Raw genomic sequence first — 19482 nt, forward strand, 5'->3', positions numbered from 1 at the left:
GAGTGTGGGTTGCGGGGGAGGAGTAGGATGGAGTTAAATGGGGGCTGGGGGTGCCTGGCTCAGGTATGGGGGATGGGGATGGACTAAGAGTAGGGAGCTTGTGGTGCCTGGCTTTGTGGGAGAGGAGGGGCTCAGGTGGTTGACTGGCTTGCAGGACTCATGGGGCTTGGGCAGCTAGCCACCTGGGGCTGCACCAGGCTCCAGCAAGGGGCCAAGAAAAAGTATTTGTGCTTATTTTTAATTTTAAATAACATTTTTACATCAAGTTTGTGTTTATTTTAAATTACACATTGAATTTTATGTTAAAAAGGGGGTTGGATGATGGTAAAGAAGAGGTGGGGGGCGTGAGGATTTCTCAAAAATCAGAAGTGGGGCATGATGCTGTGAAGTTTGGGAACCACTGAACCAGAGTGAGCTCTCAAGGCAGAGTTGCTGCCCTCAGTGTCTGGCTGGGATTCCCGGCAGAGGTTGTTGCTGACGGGCAGTCTGTAGCCATCGCTGTGCCAGGACTGTGGCAGGTAACGTCAAGAAACTAATTACTGGATTAGCCCCAGGCTTTGCAGCCCCTATTTCTGATCTAACAAGAAGCCAACTGGAAAACGGCTGCATCAGGCAGCTGAGGCTGGGAGGGAACCTAGACATTTTACAGCTGTGTGTGAAAGAAGGGGAACTGGTCCTTACCCAGGGCAACAAGGGCCTGGTAACTCCTCAGCATCTGGTCCCGGTACAGCTGTTGCTCTGTCTGGGATAACAACTCCCACTCCTCCGGGGTGAAATACAGAGCGATGTCCTCAAACGCCACCTGCAGCTGCTGTGACAAGCGTCACACACTCAGCGCCAGCGTGCCCTGTAAGCTGCGCGCTTGGCAGCGGCTCAAGAGAAGGTCCAGTGTCGCCCAGCGGATCAGCAGAGCGCTCACAGCCAGGCTCTGGGTTTCTATTGGTGGCGCACAGAACAGAGTCACGCTGCCCACAGACAGGCCACAAGTCTGCTCATGGAAGGGAAAGATCAGAGCCAGCCTCGCTGACTGGGTGTGAGGCCACCCCTCAGCTGAGATGAGTGCGTGAGAGGCACCCACAGGGACAGCGCAACTGGGGAAGGGGGAGCACATGGGTGGTGGGGACAAGGGTTGTCTAGGAGCAACAGTGCTGGGACCACTTTGCTCCCCTTCCCCTGCTGCTGCCAGTGGGGGAGGCGACCCTGCTGGCTCCAGACACCCAGCCCCCAGCCCCGCTGGGGAGCAGGGGTGTGGGGGCAGAGCAAGGATGGGGAGGGGCTGTCAGAGGACAATGCCCCCCCCCGCTCCCCTGGGACCCCTGCATAGGGACACCCCTCAGCCCTGCAGCTGGCCCTCGGAGACTCTCCCCGCGCCCGGGGCTCTGGGAGGAGCCGCAGCCCAGAGCAGAGACCAGGCTCCTGCCCCTCTCCCCCCGCAGCCTCTGATTCGGGCGCCCCGGCGCTCCTGTGCCCGGCCGGGGCCGCACCTGCTGCTGCAGCCCCCGGACCCGCCTGGCCGCGCCCCCGGGAGCTGCCGCTGCCCCGCCGGGCCCCGTCAGTGCCGGGCGAGTCCCCGCCCCGGGCCAGCTGCAGCCATCTCCAGGCAGGGCAGCGACCCCCGCTGCCGCTGTGCGCCGGGCTGGGCGCTCCCCGGCCAGCACTGCGGGGGTCCCCGTCCTGCCGCTGGGGGCGCTCGCTGCAGCTGATGCCCGGGCGGGAGGAGCCCGCTGTGGGGGGCGGCTGGGCCCGGTCCCCCCCGGCTCTGCGGGGCGGAAGAGCGGGATGAAGGCGGGCACGTCCTGCCCCAGCCCGGAGCCCCGGCTCGGGACCCCGCACAACAGCCCTCGGCCGGACCCAGGGCAGAGCTTTCTGGGGGCCTCGCCCCGGGCGCTCCGGCTCCCGGGGGCGGTCCCCGCCCGGCCCGGCCAGTGCTGGTGCCCCGCGCACCCCCCTTGCGGGCCCTGCAGAGGCAGCGGGGGGCACAGGAGCTGGGCTGGCGGGAAGCTCCTGGGCCCGCGGGCGGGCGGGCGGGCGGCAGGGGCTGGTGACCGGCGGCCCCAGGCGAGGCAGGGAGAAGCGGCACTCGGGGGAGACCGCCCCGCACTGGCCGCTGCCTGGGGCGTGGGGCGGTGCGCGGCCGGGGGCCGGCTGCCAGGGCCGGGGCTGCACGCACTGCCCGGGGCTCCACCAGCCCGGCACAGCTCTGGCTCCAGCGCGGCTGCGGACAGCCGGAGGGGAGGGGAGGGGAGCGGAGAGCCCCGCCCCGCCCCACAGTCCTCCAGCCCAGCCCAGCCCAGCCCCGCACCGGCCCGCCCCGCTGTCCCCCAGCCCAGCTGCGCGGGAGTTGCGGGCGCCGGACGTGGGGCGCAGGCGCTTTCCTCGCCCGCCGTCGCCGTCGCCGTCGCCGTCTCCGTCTCCACAGCTCCCATTGGCCAGGAATTGTGAGCAACGTGTGTGTGTAGGGGGGTGCCTGCGGATGAGCACACAGCAGTGTGTGTGTGTGAGTGGGGGGGTGCTTGCAAATGAGCACACGACAGTGTGCGTGTGTGGGGGGGGTACTTGCAGATGAGCACACGACAGTGTGTGTTGAATAGTAACAGAGTAAGCTGTGCTAGTCTATACACTATCAAAACAAAAAGCAGTCAAGTAGCACTTTAAAGACTAGCAAAATAGTTTATTAGGTGAGTTTTCGTGGGACAGACCCACTTCTTCAGACCATTTTTCAGATGGTCTGAAGAAGTGGGTCTGTCCCACGAAAACTCACCTAATAAACTATTTTGCTAGTCTTTAAAGTGCTACTTGACTGCTTTTTGTTTTGACAGTGTGTGTGTGTGTGTGTGTGTGTAGGGGGTACTTGCAGATGAGCACACGGCAGTGTGTGTGTGTGTGTAGGGGTACTTGTAGATGAGCGCACAGCAGTGTGTGTGTGGGGGGGTGCTTGTAGGTGAGCACACGGCAGTGTGTGGGGGGTACTTGTAGATGAGCGCACGGCAGTGTGTGTGTGTGTAAGGGGTGCTTGCAGGTGAGCACACGGCAGTGTGTGTGGGGGTGCTTGCAGATGAGCACATGGCAGTGTGTGTGTGTGTGTGTGTGTGTGTAGGGGGTACTTGTAGATGAGCGCACGGCAGTGTGTGTGTGTGTAGGGGTACTTGTAGATGAGCGCACAGCAGTGTTTGTGTGTGTGTGGGGTGCTTGAAGGTGAGCACACGGCAGTGTGTGTGTTTGTGTAGGGAGTACTTGTAGATGAGCGCACAGCAGTGTGTGTGGGGGTGCTTGCAGATGAGCACATGGCTGTGTGTGTGTGTGTGTGTAGGGGGTACTTGTAGATGAGCGCACAGCAGTGTTTGTGTGTGGGGGGGTGCTTGCAGATGGGTCTAGGGCAGTGTGTGTGGGGGTGCTTGCAGATGAGCGCACAGCAGTGTGTGTGTGTAGGGGGGTACTTGCAGATGAGCACACGAGAGTGTGTGTGTGTGTAGGGGGTGCTTGCAGGTGAGCACACGGCAGTGTGTGTGTGTGTGTGCATAGGGGTACTTGCAGATGAGCACATGGCTGTGTGTGGGGGGGGTACTTGTAGATGAGCAGATGGCAGTGTGTGTGGGGGGGGTGCTTGCAGATGGGTCTAGGGCAGTGTGTGTGGGGGTGCTTGCAGATGAGCGCACAGCAGTGTGTGTGTGTAGGGGGGTACTTGCAGATGAGCACACAGCAGTGTGTGTGTGTGGGGGGGGTGCTTGCAGGTGAGGAGACCGGAGTGTGCAGAGCTCCCTTGCCTGGGTCCTGTGCAACCAAAACAGTGTCCCAGTGATTGCCTCAGACACCAGCCCTAAGTCCTGCCCACACTCTTTTACCCAGACCCTGCAGCCCAATGACCTGTCCCTGATCCAAGCTCTCCCATGCATTAATTCTCTCTCAGATCCTGCACCCCCATGTCCCACCCTGAGCCTGCTCCTGCATTCCCAACCCCTTGGCCTCAGCAGGAGCCCCCTGCTGTACCCCAAACACTTTGATTCCAGCCCCACCCGAGAGCCCACACCTTTCAGTTGGAGCCGTCACTCATCCCACAGCTTAACTCCCTGCCTAAACCCATAGCTCCCATCTGTGCTCCAAACACCTTGTTTTTGGCCCCATCCCAGAGCCTAGGGGGCCCAATAAAACTTAATAGTTCTTGCTCCCCAGCTGAGTTAATTCAGCCCTAGAGTGGCATCTTCTTCTTGGCGGTCAGTCGATAATGGGTAGGACGTCTTCATGTCACTCTCCTATTTGCAAGTCTGTTGATGGCCAACCAGCCCGATTCTGGAGCTGCAGGACTTACCACAGAAGGGGCAGGTGTTGGTAGCTGTTGGAGGGGCGCAGGACAGCTTTTGCTGATCTTTTTTTCTCCTCTGCTTCTGGTTGTCTGCACTGTGGTGGCACCTTTCAACTTGTGCCACACCCTCACAGATTACTGTTCTCCACTGTGGACAGTCCTGGGCAAGGTTCTCCCAAGTGGGGATTAGTGGACACAAGAGGGCCCAGGTCAAGCTGCACTGTGTCATAGTGAGAGATGGGTTGGGCTGCAGTGTGTGTGTTGCTGGGCTGTATGATGTTGGCGTGTGTTCCATGCATCACTAGGCCCATAACTGGGAACGCCACTATTTTTGTTTGACTGGCAAAGGAAACCTTGGCTACGTCTACACGTGCAGCCAACATCAAAATAGTCTATTTCGATGAATAACGTCTACACGTCCTCCAGGGCCGGCAACATCGATGTTCAACTTTGACGTTGCTCAGCCCAACATCGAAATAGGCGCAGCGAGGGAACGTCTACACGTCAAAGTAGCACACATCGAAATAGGGATGCCAGGCACAGCTGCAGACAGGGTCACAGGGTGGACTCAACAGCAAGCCGCTCCCTTAAAGGGCCCCTCCCAGACACAGTTGCACTAAACAACACAAGATACACAGAGCTGACAACTGGTTGCAGACCCTGTGCCTGCAGCATGGATCCCCAGCTGCCGCAGAAGCAGCCAGAAGCCCTGGGCTAAGGGCTGCTGCCCACGGTGACCATAGAGCCCCGCAGGGGCTGGAGAGAGAGCGTCTCTCAACCCCCCAGCTGATGGCCGCCATGGAGGACCCAGCAATTTCGACGTTGCAGGACGCGGATCGTCTACACGGTCCCTACTTCGACGTTGAACGTCGAAGTAGGGCGCTATTCCGATCCCCTCATGAGGTTAGCGACTTCGACGTCTCCTGTTTCCTGGGACAGGTCTGCACAGAACTAGTGAGAGCTGCTGAGGCCTGTTCCCTCGCGCTGTGTGCTTTGGGCCCCAGAGCGGGGCACACCGGGCCAGCCGGATCGCTCCGCATAGCCCAGGCTCGGCTCTGAGGCAGGCTAGGAGCACAGCCCTGTGCCCGAGGCGCTGGGCGCTCAGGGCCCGGGAGCGCTGGCGTTGGGGATTCGGCCTGGCCACCCTGAGCTGGGGTAAGTCTGATGCCCCCGCCCCACGTTCCCAGGGCCGCTGGCGTGACGGGTGGGGCAGGCGCGCCGCTGTCGCTGCTCTCTCGGCACAGCAGGCTCCGGCCGCGGTGCTGCAGCCTGGCCGGTCGGGCCCGCGGGCACCGCCACGGGCGTGGACAGCCGTGGGGGGAAGGGGCGGCACGTGTCAGCCAAGGCCACGCCCACGGGCCCGCAGAGACCCCCCCCCCTTCCAGACGGCCAGCACGTGGGTCGGGGCTCGAGGGGCTTCTGCAGAAGGGGGCGGGGCCTGCCCAGCCTCCAGCCACGGCACACGTGCCCTTGCGTCATGACATCACCGCCCCCTGCCGGACAGGCTCCGGCGCTGCCGCAGAGTCGGCGCAGCGCACCGCCCACACGGCGCAGTTTGGCTGCAGTGCGCATGCGCAGGCCGCTGACGCGCTGGCGTTTGGTTGTCGCTGCCGGGGCCAGGCGGTGTCAGCCGGGAGCAGTGGCGAGATGGCGGGGCGGGTGAGTGCGCGCGTCCCCCGCCTCAGGAGGGTCCCCTCGTCCCCTGCGCCCCCAGCTCTCCCCCTCCCCCACATGCTGGCTCCCCCTCCCCCTGCGCCCCTGTAACGGGTCCCCCCCCGGCTCCCCCTCCCCTGTACCGGGTCCCCCTCCCCCACATGCCGGCTCCTGTCTCCCCCTCCCCCTACTCCCCCGTACAGGGTCCCCCTGGCTCCCCCTCCCCCACATGCCGGCTCCTGTCTCCTCCTCCCCCTACTCCCCCGTACAGGGTCCCCCTGGCTCCCCCTCCCCCACATGCCGGCTCCTGGCTCCCCTTCCCCCTGCTCCCCCGTACAGGGTCCCCCTGGCTCCCCCTCCCGCACATGCCGGCTCCTGGCTCCCCTGTACTGAGTCCCCCGCCCCGGCTCCCCTTCCCCCTGCCCCCCCGCCCCGGCTTCCCTGTACCGAGTCCCCCCCGATCCCCCCCGCCCCGGCTCCCCCTCCCCCACATGCCGGCTCCTGCCCCCACCCCCGTCTCCTGCTCCCCTCGTCCTGGGTTCCCCATTTCCTGGGTCCTGTGCGCCAGGTCATAGCGCACATACGGGTGGGGAATGTGGTGCTGACGGCTGGCCCAGTTCCCCCGCCTCTGCTGTCCCTCACCGGATCCGCAGCCTGTCTCTAATACTCTTCCAGAGCCAAGCATCTTCCCATTTGCTTCTCTGGTGTGTTTGCTCTTCAGACAATAATTGCGGCATCAGTAGCTGTTCTCTTCCAATTCCATTTCTCCACGATAAAAGTCCCCTTTGATAAAGGCGGATTGGACTACTATGCTTGCTGTTCTTATTTCAGAGTCCTGCCCTGGTTTGGGATATGAATTCAGGTCTGGTCAGTACAAATTAGAGTGACCTAATGTTGCCAAGGTTGAGAAAAGTAAACACTTAGAGCCCTGTAGTTAGGTTGATTTAGCGCCTGATGTAGAGGTGGATTGGTTGATGGCACAATTAATCTGTTATCTTTTGGTGAGATGGATTAGCTACACTGATGGAAGAAATCTTTTGCGCTGGTGTGCGGTAGATGTCTCCGCATTACGACATTACATACCTCAGCGCAGCTGTGTCACTGTAATGTAAATTTAGTTTTATGATATCTGGGTAGAGCTGGGACTGGGGTTTGATGTCTTGTGAGATTGCTGGATTTTATGATAGAGTTTTTTGAGAGAGCCCCTAGTCTGCACATGCTCAGTTCTTTAGCTTCTCATTCAGGGCAAGATGCTTCTGGCAAAGTAAAGTAGAATAGCAAAACCTTCTTCAGAGTTTGAATTTTTATCAAAGAGCTAATGGTAGCATGCATTCTGTGAGGATAAACCTTAAAATGCAGGAGACCCTGATGCAAAAGAGCACTGGTTTGACCTGTACATGTAAGCACAATTTGGCTGCTATAAAAATATATATATATATATGTAACTGGAGAGACACATCTCCTGGAAATGGAAGGGACCTTGGGAGGTCATCTGATCCACTTCCCTGTCCTCTTAGCAGGACCAAGCACCACCCCTGACGTCCATTTGCCCCAATTTCTAAATGGCCTCCTCAAGTATTGATCTCACAACCCTGGGTTTAGCAGGCTAATGCTCCAACCACTGAGCTGTCACTCCCCCCTTTCAAGTTAAGCTAGAATCTCTTAACATAAAGAAAAGCTTTGTTTTTTTCAGGCACTGTATCTTGGAAGCTCCTTTTTCAAATGTCCCCAGATTTAGATCCCTAACAGAACCCTACGCTACCATAAGGCATGCCTTATTTCACAGCAATCTGAGCAACAGTATAGATATTGCAGTACTTAGATTCAAATTTTAAACAGAAATCTGGTCTGAATTTTTACTAACATTAATCTTAACAGCTAGGTCATTAAGTAGAACACACAGTAGGCGGTTGGAGCCCAGTTGGTTCAATCTAAAAGATTACTGAAGCAGAATTTAGGAGTATGCAAGAGTTCAAAGCAAGTAGACATGATTTCATGGACACATTTTCCATGGCATTACATCCCTTATGTTAGATGTAAATTTGGTCCTTTAGTTAGCAGGTGTTAATTAACTGAAGATTGATTGCATATTTGTACTTATATGTCTTGGTACATTAGTGCTGTGAAAAAAGTATTGTTCAGAATCTTTTAGTTTGTTGAATAGGATTATATTTGTAACAGGAAAATAAATCTGATGGTTATTTAGGACCACTTGTGCTGGTGTTGTGAATAGTTTTTGATGCTTTGATAAAGCTAAGAGCAGAAAGGAGTTGCACACCGAGGGCTTGTTAACACTAGCGCTTATTTCGACATAAGTTATGTCACTCAGGTGTGACCAGGCTTACATTAACTGAACCATGCTATAGGTGCAGGAGATACTTTACTGCCGACATAATGTGTACATATTATTGATGTGGATTAATGATGTTGAGGTTGAGAATGATTTCACAGGTTTTATTTTTTAAGAGCCCTATAGTAACTGAGGGGTCTTAGCCTTGAGCCACAGGCTTGTAGGCAGATGTTGCAGGTGGTGCTGGAAATCAGACTTGGGCCATGATTATTGTAGGACAGTCATCTGTACTTTTTTGGTGTCTTTCTGCAAACATGGTAGCACAATTTTTTTTCAAAAGTGGGTGTTCATTCCCTGACAAGTCTTTGCCTGTTATCCCTGTCCTGGGCTACTGTGTCCTAGGATCTAATGTGTGGTGTTGATGTCACATCTCTGGTCACTCTGAAGACACCCACTCAAAATATTTCTTCTAGGCTTCCCCCTTCCTTTCTCCATTGGTGAATTGTGCATGCAGTAGTTGTTTTGGTAAGTGTCCATCAGACATGCACATGATAGTGCCTACTCCACCGCAGCTGGTGCTGGATAGTCAGTGGGAGGGATAACTCAGTAATTAGAGCTTTGGCATTGTAAATCCAGGATTGTGGAGCAAGTAATCGAAGAAATCATCTGCAAACTCTTGGAAGGTGTAAGGTGATAGGGAAGAGCCAGCATGGCTTTGTAAAGAACAAATCATGTCAAACCAATCTGATAGCTTTCTTTGGTAGGATAACAAGCCTTGTGGGTAGGGGAGAAGCAGTAGATATGGTTTACCTAGATTTTAGTAAGGCATTTGTTATGGTCTCGCATGATACTCTAATAATAAACTAGGCAAATACAATTTAGATGGGGTTACTATAAGCTGGGTGCAAAACTGGCTGGGTAACCATACTCGGAGTAGTTATTAATGGTTCCCAATCTTGTGGAAAGGTATATAAAGTGGGGTTCCGCAGGGGTCTGTATTGGGACCGGTTCTCTTCCATATCTTCATCAACGATTTAGATATTGGTTTGCAGATGATTCCAAGCTGGGAGGGGTTGCAACTGCTTTGGAGGATAGGGTCATAATTCAAAATGATCTGGACAAATTGGAGAAATGATCTGCGGTAAACAGGATGAAGTTTAATAAAGACAAATGCAAAGTGCACCACTTAGGAAGGAACAATCAATTTCACACATACAGAGTGGGATCTAGGCATGTACTCCATTTAAAAAAAAAAACAAACAAAAAACAAAAAACCAAACCACAGTGCAGGTCTCCTGTTAAATCCATAATTTTAGTTTTTTATTCTTTGTTGTTATACAATAAGTATTTTGACTACTTAATTTTTTTAAAAAATCAAGACCTACAATATTAAAAACAAATCGTAGTCAAGTGACAGAATAATGTACTCCTATGAAACCCTTGGTTCTGGTGATTAGCTTCTCTAACTTGCCAACAATGGGACTTACAGGAACAATTTTTCAATTTACAATATGCAGGATCCATATTAAGTTGTGTTGTCGTGTTTATGCATATGACCCTACTGAGGCAATGAAAAATTAAATTGTTTGATTATTTTCCAGTGTCTTTTGTAAAGAGTCGTGACTGTTAGTGACACAATTTTATTTTTTTTTAAACATCAGAAGAGCTTAAGTTGTGGTTTGAACCTGGAACTGATGTTAGAAACATCAAGCTTTTAGTCTAGTTCCAACACCAGCTCAGTCCAGGTCTCTGTCAACTCACTGAATTTTCTTCTGCATCTGTAAAGTCGTGTTAATACTTTCTTACCTTCCTCTTCGTAATACTGAGTATTAATGAGTTGATGGATAGAGAATAATTTGAAGTGAGGCTACTTAGTATGTATTTGATTCTCCTTGAAGTACTATGTTTGTACTCGTTTCATGATTTCCGAGAACTGAGCTACTGGAGCTAGAAGATGTAATGTAGTAATAGAGGAAAAAAGAATACATTGGCTTATTGTTTCTAAACGTTGTTCCCAAGGGTTGTCTGTGGAAAAAGTAGTCATATTTTTAAACTTCCAAACTAATTATTGTGATCTTAACTCTGTCAATCCCCTTGATGTAATCAGGTTTCATGTAAGAAGTATTGTGATTGTAGGGTGAGATGATCAAAACCAATTGTTTTAGTTCCTTTGCTGTGTATGGAAAGGATTGAAAAATAGTCAGTTTCAACTCCCTCCTGGGTCACAAGCTTCAAGCAAGGCAAGCAGAGGAGCAGCATCCAGTATATCCTTACTTCCCAGTTACAACAGAATAGCAGCTCATTGTGCTGAAGGTTGCTGCAGATCTACTTAAGGAACTCGGTATCTTGCCATCAGGAATATAAATGAAAATGAAAAGGTAGTGAGGAAACAGGAATCTAGTTTTGTGGTCTCAAGGCGCATTTTCAGTGTAATGGTAGAGACCACAGCAATAGAACTAAAATACACAGGAAGAGTAACAAAACAAAAAAGCAGTCAAGTAGCACTTTAAAGACTAACAAAATAATTTATTAGGTGAGCTTTCGTGGGACAGGCCCACTTCTTCAGACCATAGCTATACCAGAACAGACTCTAAAATATTTAAGGCACAGAGAACTAAAAATAGTTATCAAGGCTGACAAATCAGAAAAAAAATTATCAAGGTGAGCAAATCAGAGTAGAGGGGCAGAAGGCAGGGGGGAGTCAAGAATTAGATTAAGCCAAGTATGCAAAAAAGCCCCTATAATGATCCAGAAAATTTGCATCCCAGTTCAAACCACGTGTTAATGTGTCAAATTGGAATATAAATTCAACACATTAACATGTGACATGAACCGGGATGCAAATTTTCTGGGTCATTATAGGGGCTCTTTTACATACTTGGCTTAATCTAATGCTTGACTCTCACCCGCCCGGCCCCTCTGCTCTCTGATTTGCTCACCCTGATAATTTTTCTCTGATTTGTCAATCTTGATTACTATTTTTTGGTTCTCTGTACCTTAAATATTGAGTCTGTTCTGGTTTGGCTATGGTCTGAAGAAGTGGATCTGTCCCATGAAAGCTCACCTAATAAATTGTTTTGTTAGTCTCTAAAGTGCTACTTGACTGCTTTTTTCTTTGATAGTATATAGACTAGCATGGCTTTCTCTCTGTTACTATTCAGGAAGAGTAACAGTTTTACTTTGAAAGATTCTATGAATTTTTCTGGTAAATTATGAGTACAGAAGTTAAACTTAATCTATATGAATATTATAGTCTCCATTTTTTTCTGTAAGGATCAAAAGCTCTCCCAGATTGAAATGTTGTTGCATAACTTGCTGAGCAGGATTAGCAAGTTAAGCGCTTTCTGTGAAATGAAGAGTCTTTGATTATAAATATAAAGGTGATTCTCCTGTGGAGAACTGGCAATTAGTAACTTATGCTTTTTATGAATAAGAAATGTATCCCCCCCTTAGGATTCCAAAAATAGAAAACACTGTACCCCAGACGTCATTTAATTCCCTGAAGTTCTATGTCTCCCTGGAACTTTGACTTCAGATTTGTTAATGGTCATAATTTAATTGTTTTGTTTTCTTTATAATTTGGAAATAAGCGGTCATATGTAGGAACTTAGAAACTAACAAGTTTATCAGGTCATGAGCTTTTGTGGGCAAGGCCCACTTCTTCAGATGATTGGGACAGAAAAAAATAGAATCTAGGGTTTATAAAGCGTGGAGGGGAAGGGTTACCTGACACTCATAGGACCAGTTGATGAAGCAAGTTAAGTAGTATGTGTCCAAGTCCTGTGAATATCAAAGGTGGGGAAATTGCCCTTGTAATGCATGATAGTTGAGTTCTCTGCTAAGGCTGAGATTAAATGTGTCAAATTTGTAAATGAATTCCAATTCTGATGTCTACCTTTGTAATCATGTAGTAAAATATTTTTGTAGAGGAATGGCTACTTTTATATCCATTATTGAGTGCCCAGGGAGGTTAAAATGCTTCCCTACAGGTTTGAGTGTGTTCCAGTTTCTGATGTTGGATTTGTGTCCATTCGTTCTTTGGTGCAGAGACTGTCAGGTTTGTCCAAAGTACATGACAGAGGGTCATTGCTGGTACATGATGGCAAATATTACATTAGTGGATGTGCAGATGTATGAGCCTCTGCTGGTGCGGCTGATGTGGTTAGGCCGTGTGATGTTGTCACCTGTATATAGCTGGCAATGGGATTTGTTTCAGTGTTCCTGGGTTAGGGTTTCTCTGGTATGGTGTGTGGCTGCTGGTGAGTACTTTGTGGAGGTTGGTCTGCTCTCTGTGGGAGAGGACTAGCCTGTTACCCAAGGCCTGTGAAAGGGAGGGATCATATTTCAGTATAGGTTGTAGGTTGTCAATGATGCCTTGGAGAGTTTAAGTTGGGGACCATAGGTGATGACTAGTAGTGTTCTGTATTTTTTTTTGTTGGACCTGTCCTGAAGTAGGTGACTTCTGGGTACTCGTTTGTCTCTATCGGTCTGTTTCTTTACTTACCCAAGTTGTAATTTAAGTTTAAGAATGCTTGATAAAGATCTTGAATAGTAACAGAGAGGTAGCCGTGTTAGTCTGTACTCCAAAAAAACAAAACAGCAGAAATGTGTCACTTTAAAAACAAACAGAATGATTTATTTGGTGATGAGCTTTCGTGGGACAGACTCACTTCATCACAAAAGTTCATTGCCAAATAAATCATTTTGTTAGTCTTTAAAGTGATACATTTCTGCTGTTTTGTTTTGATAAAGGTCTTGTAGGCTTTTGTCTCTCTGTGGGATTGGTGCAGATATCTTAGGGCTTGGCTGTAGACAAGGGATTATGTAATGTCTTGGACAGAATCTGAAGGTATTTAGTAAGAATAGTGGTCAATTGATTTCTGGTATAGAGGCATGTTTATGTGACCATCATTGATTTATACAGTAGTGTCCAGGAGGTGGATCTCTTGTGTGGAATGGTTGAGGCTGAGATTGATGATGGGGTACAAATTATTGAAATCCCTGTGGAATTCTTCAAGGGTCTCCTTAACATGGGTCCAATTTACAGTACAAATCATTGATGGTCAAATTAATACCACTCTGTACTGGAAAACTCACCAGAAGCTACTCTTACGTACATGTCTCCAGGTTTCATCCAGGACACATCACACGATCCATTGTTTACAGTCAAGCCCTAAGATATCACATCTCCTCCAATTCCTGTCCGGGAGAAAAACTCCAAGATCTCTACCAGGTATTTGTAAAACTTAATTATACACCTAGGCCGCGTCTACACCAGCCCAAAACTTCGAAACGGCCATGCAAATGGCCGTTTCAAAGTTTACTAATGAAGCGCTGAAATACATATTCAGTGCCTCATTAGAATGCCGGCAGCCGCAGCACTTCAAAATTGACACTGCTCGCCACCGTGCATCTCGTCCAGACGGGGCTCCTTTTCTAAAGGACCCTGGCAACTTCGAAATCCCCTTATTCCTAACAGCAGATAGGAGTAAGGGGATTTCGAAGTTGCTGGGGTCCTTTCGAAAAGGAGCCCGGTCTGGATGAGCTCCGCGGTGGTGAGCTGCCTCAATTTCGACGTGTAGCTGCTGCCGGCATTCTAATGAAGCTCTGAATATGTATTTCAGCGCTTCATTAGTAAACTTCAAAATGGCCATTTTGAAGTTTTGGGCTAGTGTAGACATAGCCCTAGAGAAGTAAAGAGATTGATGGGGCCAGACAAATACCCAGAAGCCAGCTACTTCTAGGCATGCCTAAGCGGATAAACAGAACACCGCTTGTCATCTGTAACCCTCAACTTCAACCCCTCCAGTACATTGACAATCTTTAATCTGTAGTACAACACGATCCCTCACTCTCATGTGCCCTGGATGACAGGCCTGTTCTCTCCTATAGCCAGCCATACAACCTCAAGAAAATACTCACTAACAGACACACATCATACCACAGAAATACAAACCCTATTGTCAGCTTTGCCCACATATCTATACTAGAGATACCATCACTGGACCTAACCGAATCAGCCACACCATTGTATACCAGCACTTCCACTAATGTAATATTTGCTGTCACCTGCCAGCAATGCCTCTCTGCCATGTACGTTGGAGAACTGGACAGTCCCTAAGCCAAAAGATGAATGGACACAAATCAGGCATTAGGAATTTGCATACACACAAACCCTTTAGTGAGCACTTTAATTTCTCAGGACACTTTGTAAATGACCTTACGGTATTACTACAACGAGATTTTTAGCATCAGATTACAAAGGGAGACATCTGAATTGGAATTCATTTGCAAGTTTGACATCTGTAATTGGGGACTCAACGGAGATCTATTATCTTATGCATTACAAGGATGATTTCTCCACCTTTTGATATTTGCAGGGATGGCAGACATCCCCCTTAATGCAATTTACTTTTCCCAGAGGTCCTGTTAGTGATAAGTGACTTCCCCCTCCATTTTTTTTTCTTTTTTCTCTATTTATTTTTGCTCTCCTCCTCCTACTCTCCTTCCCCCTTACTTTTTATATTTTGCTGGATTTTTCTAATTTATTTCTCGGTTCAGCTCCAGAATCTGAAGTGGGTCTTTCCCACGAAAGCTCATTCCCTAATAAATAAAATTGTTAGTTTTTTTAAGGTGCTACAGGACTGCTTTGTTTTTGCAAAGATACAGACTGAACTGGCTACCCATCTGAGACTTATAGGCCATGTTACATAGGAGGTCAGACTGGATGGGATGATGGTAATGATATTTTCTGTCTTTAAACATCCTTGTTGTAGTATAGTCTACAAAACCTTTATATAAGTATGTACAAAAGGTTGAATTTGCTCTGGGCTTTCCTGCTGATGTTAGTTTGCAATAAAAATAGCCTCATTATGATGCTGTTGACTCATAGGACATCTTTTATGCTAGATGTACTCTGCCAGTTCATGGCAGATCAGTGCACTGTGGAAATCTTGCATTTTGTACTTATAACATTTTATATTTCATGTGCACATCTTTCATTTGTGGATTTCGCGTTTGAATAGTTAGACTTGTGCAAATGTTCATCGGCCCATTTATTTTTTGCAGCTTCCTGCCATGAATCCACATCTCTTCCCACCTACGTTCCATGAATTGTATTAGTTCCAGTAGAATTTGTTATTGTGTTGTTTCAGTGCAAATCTCCAAGATGTTGCTGTTCATAAGGCCACTTAATCTACTGTACATTCAAGAGAGTTTGTATGTCCGTCCATCTGAGAGTCTGTTTGTTCAAGAATTCTTTTTCAATGAATTCCTTTGGGCTAGGACCTCCAAATTTGGTATGCAGGTTTTTTTATAACTTAAAGAAAAGTTGGAGTTTGGTTGTGCCAGGATAGTGGGATGTGCCTGGAATACAATTGTTTTTCATCACATGGAAAGGAGGGGGTCTGGTAATTGTGACAGTTACACTTCAGAAAGACTGCAGCGGGGCTGCAAGGTTGGGGGATAGTTATATGCCAGAATGATCTGTGGGGCTAGGGGTGGGAGCAGCAAGCAAGTGCACCCTGACAGCCCAGGAGAGCTGTGGAGCTGGTTGGGACAATGCAGTCCCCACTGTCCTGGGCTGGCCCTAGGGAGCAATGTTGCCGACTGGGCAATGTGGGCTCTGCCATGTTAGGCTGGCTCCAGGAAGCAGCTGCCATCTGCCTACCACCTCCTGTACCCTTCACACCCTCAGCGCCCCACCACTGTCCTGAACCCTGCACCCCCTGCACTGCCAACCCCCTGCTCTGAAGGACTTGAGCACAACTCAGTAGATCTTCTGGTATTTAATTGTACATGTATTGTGGTCGTGCCAGACCTCCTCAACCTTAGAACCTCAGCAATCCATCTGCATGCTGTCAGTATTTGAGAGGCAACAGGTGGATGCAGCCGATTAGGAGTATAAAGTAACAGTGACATAATTAAGATTAGTGTAAAAAGCAGAGGTCACAGCATGCCGGTTGCTTAGTGTTATTCAGGCATCATGGCATGATTTAGTGCTAAGATGCTCCAGATGGTCAACTTACGACCTGAACCATTCTCTTCAATTTTCTTTGGTCCTAAGTCAAAGGTCAATAATTCAGAATTCATAGAGGACTTAATTTGGCTAGAAAGCACAAATATTATTCAGGTTCAGTATTTGCTCTCCTTTCTTCAGTTCCTAAGCCTGTAAACTTTGAGCAGTCTCTCCTTCTCCCGCCCCATCATATCCACTCTTTAGGTGCAAATCCCTTTGGTTTCTTTCTCGTACTTCTTTAATTTACTTTCCTCAGTATACTCAATGCTGAAATCCCCATGCATGTCTTGAGGGAAGCACAAGACCATTACAAGTATCTTCTTGCTGCTTCTCTTCCTCCTGTTGGTTTAAAATGCTGCAAACAGTCATATTTATCTCTCTTCTGCTGCTGCCCTCGTCCTGTTGTTCCTTGCACTCAGCTTTTTGATAATTCTTTTGCAGTTAATCACTTCAACATAAGCTGTTTTGTACAGTAGAGTGTGTGTGTGTGTGTGTGTGTGTGTGTGTGTGTGTGTGTGTGTAAAAGGGAATATCAACACGAAGAGAAGCGGTCTTGCCTCTGTATGTGATGTCCAGCTCTGGTGTCGGCATTTCAAGAAGGCTGTGAAAATACTGAGTTGAGTTAAAAGGAGCACCATAAAAACGTTCCAGAAGCTGGAAGTCCAGGACCTACATTTCTCAGAGACCTCTGCTTGTCCCTGCTTCCCCAGGGTCACTGGGGGCTTGGTGGCTGTTCTTAGAAGTGTCATTGGCTGGAGCAGGCAGGCCGCAACAGAAGGCTTGTGAACAAATTGGAGAGGGTCCAGTGGAAGACATTGAAAAAGATTAGGGGGCCGGGGCATAGGACTTATGAGGAGAAGCTGAGGGAACTGGATTTTTTTTAAGTCTGGGAAGAATGAGGGGGGATTTGATAACACCCTTCACTGCAAAGAGGGTGGAGCTAGATCTGTCACGTCCATCATGCTAGCTCCATGGCTATTTGGCTTGTTGAGGGTGACTAGTTTGCCTGAGCAATAAATATATTTTCCTAATGTGGCTAGTTTGCAATAGCAGTAGCACGTATAGAACTGATTGGTCACTATGGAGCTAGACTGTTCTCAATGCTGGCAGGTAGTAGAATAAGGAGCAATGGTCTCAAGTTGCAGTGCTGAGGTCTAGGTTGCATATTAGGAGAAACTGTTTCACTAGGCAAGTGATGTGAAGCACTGGAATGGATTACCTAGGGAGGTGTTAGAAACTCTGTCTGTAGAGGTTTTTAAGGTCAGGCTTGACAAATCCCTGGCTGGAATTTTATAACTGTGGTTGGTCTTGCTTTGAGTAGGGGTTGGACTAGATGACCCTAATCTTCCACGATTATGTAAGTAGCAGCAGCCTCACTGCACCACTGGAGCTCATCATTGCCTGGAAGGGTGTCCAGGATCCAAGCAGTCAATTGTAGTTGACTGGTTGGTGATTACTATCTCTGCAGTATGGAGCATGCATTGCCACCTGGGATCACGTGGGTATGTCTCACCTGGTCAGTGCCCAGTCACTTTCAGAATCTGTGGGCTTTCGTGCCACGGTATCACTTATTTTCTGCCTGTGGCATGCTCATCAGTAAGACTAAAGCATTGCAATTCTCAGGAAACTGAAATCTCTGCGCTCAATGTGAGAGTATATTTGTAAAATTTAATGACCTCTTTATACAGGTCAGATGGTATAATTGAACACAGTTTCCCAATTTTATTTGGCCACAGAACCCTTTTAAATTCCAAAGAATTTTGCGAAACCCCCTTTCCAAGGTCTACCCCCCATCTCCAGGCTTTACACACCTCAGCTTCCAAATATGTCCCCCTATCCCCAAGCTTTACCCCCCCTCCCACAAACCTGCCCCTTCCCTCCCCAGACCTAACCCTTCTCAGCCCCAAAAAAGCTGCTGGAATAACCCATCCGTGGCACTGGCTGGGGAGTCTATGCTGGGTGACCACGTGTGCCCAGTGGAAGGAAGACTGGCGTGGAGGTGTTCTGCTGGCAGGGGTGAGCCAAGTCACACCCACCAGAGGGGTGTGGCCACTTGGGTAGTGGGGCAAGTGAAGGGCTCTCTAAAGCTCCCTGCCCTGTTGCCACTGAAGTGATGGAACCATACTCAATTGGTTTAATGGCCGGATCCCTCCCGCTGCTCTGCTGTCTATTAAGCCAATTACATTTAGCTCTAGTGTTTCAGCAGTGGCAGGGCAGGGAATCACAGAAGAATCAGCTATTGTAATGGAATTTTCTCATGGAACCCTTATTTTCAGTTTGCAGAACCCCAGGGTTCCTTCTGTGGAACCCCATTTGGGAAACACTGATTTAATGGTTCCATCTACCCTTAAACTTTACAGTAACAGAGAGGGAGCCGTGCTAGTCTATATACTATCGAAACAAAAAGCAGTCAAGTAGCGCTTTAAAGACAAGCAAAATAATACATTAGGTGAGCTTTCGTGGGACAGACCCACTTCTTCAGACCATAGCCACACCAGAACAGACTCAATATTTAAGGCACAGAGAACCAAAAACAGTAATCAAGGAGGATAAATCAGAAAAAAAAAAATGATCAAGGTGAGCAAATCAGAGAGTGGAGGTGTGGGTGCAGGGGGGAGGTCAAGAATTAGATTAAGCCAAGTATGCAGAGGAGCCCCTATAGTGACTCAGAAAATTTCCATCCCAGTTCAAACCATGTGCTAATGTGCTGAATTTGAATATATGTGGGAATTTTCTGAGTCACTGTAGGGGCTCGTCTGCATACTTGGCTTAATCTAATTCTTGACCTTCCCCCCCCACCCCCCCACTCTCTGATTTGCTCACCTTGATCATTTTTTTTTTCTGATTTATCCTCCTTGATTACTGTTTTTGGTTCTCTGTGCCTTAAATATTGAGTCTGTTCTGGTGTGGCTATGGTCTGAAGAAGTGGGTCTGTCCCACGAAAGCTCACCTAATATATTATTTTGCTAGTCTTTAAAGTGCTACTTGACTGCTTTTTGTCTTAAACTTCATGTAATTATAAATAGAAAATTTGCAGGAACTTTGAGTTACCAAAAATCATTCGTTTTCATCTCTTGCCTAATTGAAAGTATCAGAATTATTCATTAAACCATAATGTTTTCACACTGTACAGTCTTAAATGTTTGGAGGCATAGCAGGACAGGGATGGGTATTTAGATGTTAAAATCCCAAACAGTATAGCATTTTACATTTTCCTGCCAA

At 48.7% G+C, this 19482-nt stretch overlaps 1 protein-coding gene across 2 annotated transcripts in view; it reads left to right on the plus strand.

Moving 5' to 3' along the window:
- The first annotated feature begins 5830 nt into the window (after positions 1-5830).
- NSF (N-ethylmaleimide sensitive factor, vesicle fusing ATPase) overlaps positions 5831-19482 on the plus strand; it is a 201524-nt gene continuing 187872 nt past the window's right edge. For both annotated transcript variants that reach the window (XM_074978745.1, XM_074978746.1), the window contains exon 1: positions 5831-5959. In XM_074978745.1, coding sequence (XP_074834846.1) covers positions 5948-5959 — 12 coding nt within the window. In that variant the 5' untranslated portion in view covers positions 5831-5947. The remainder of the gene's footprint in view (positions 5960-19482) is intronic.

This window comes from Carettochelys insculpta, chromosome 28, assembly GCF_033958435.1.
Source record: "Carettochelys insculpta isolate YL-2023 chromosome 28, ASM3395843v1, whole genome shotgun sequence".
Classification (NCBI taxonomy): domain Eukaryota; kingdom Metazoa; phylum Chordata; order Testudines; family Carettochelyidae; genus Carettochelys; species Carettochelys insculpta.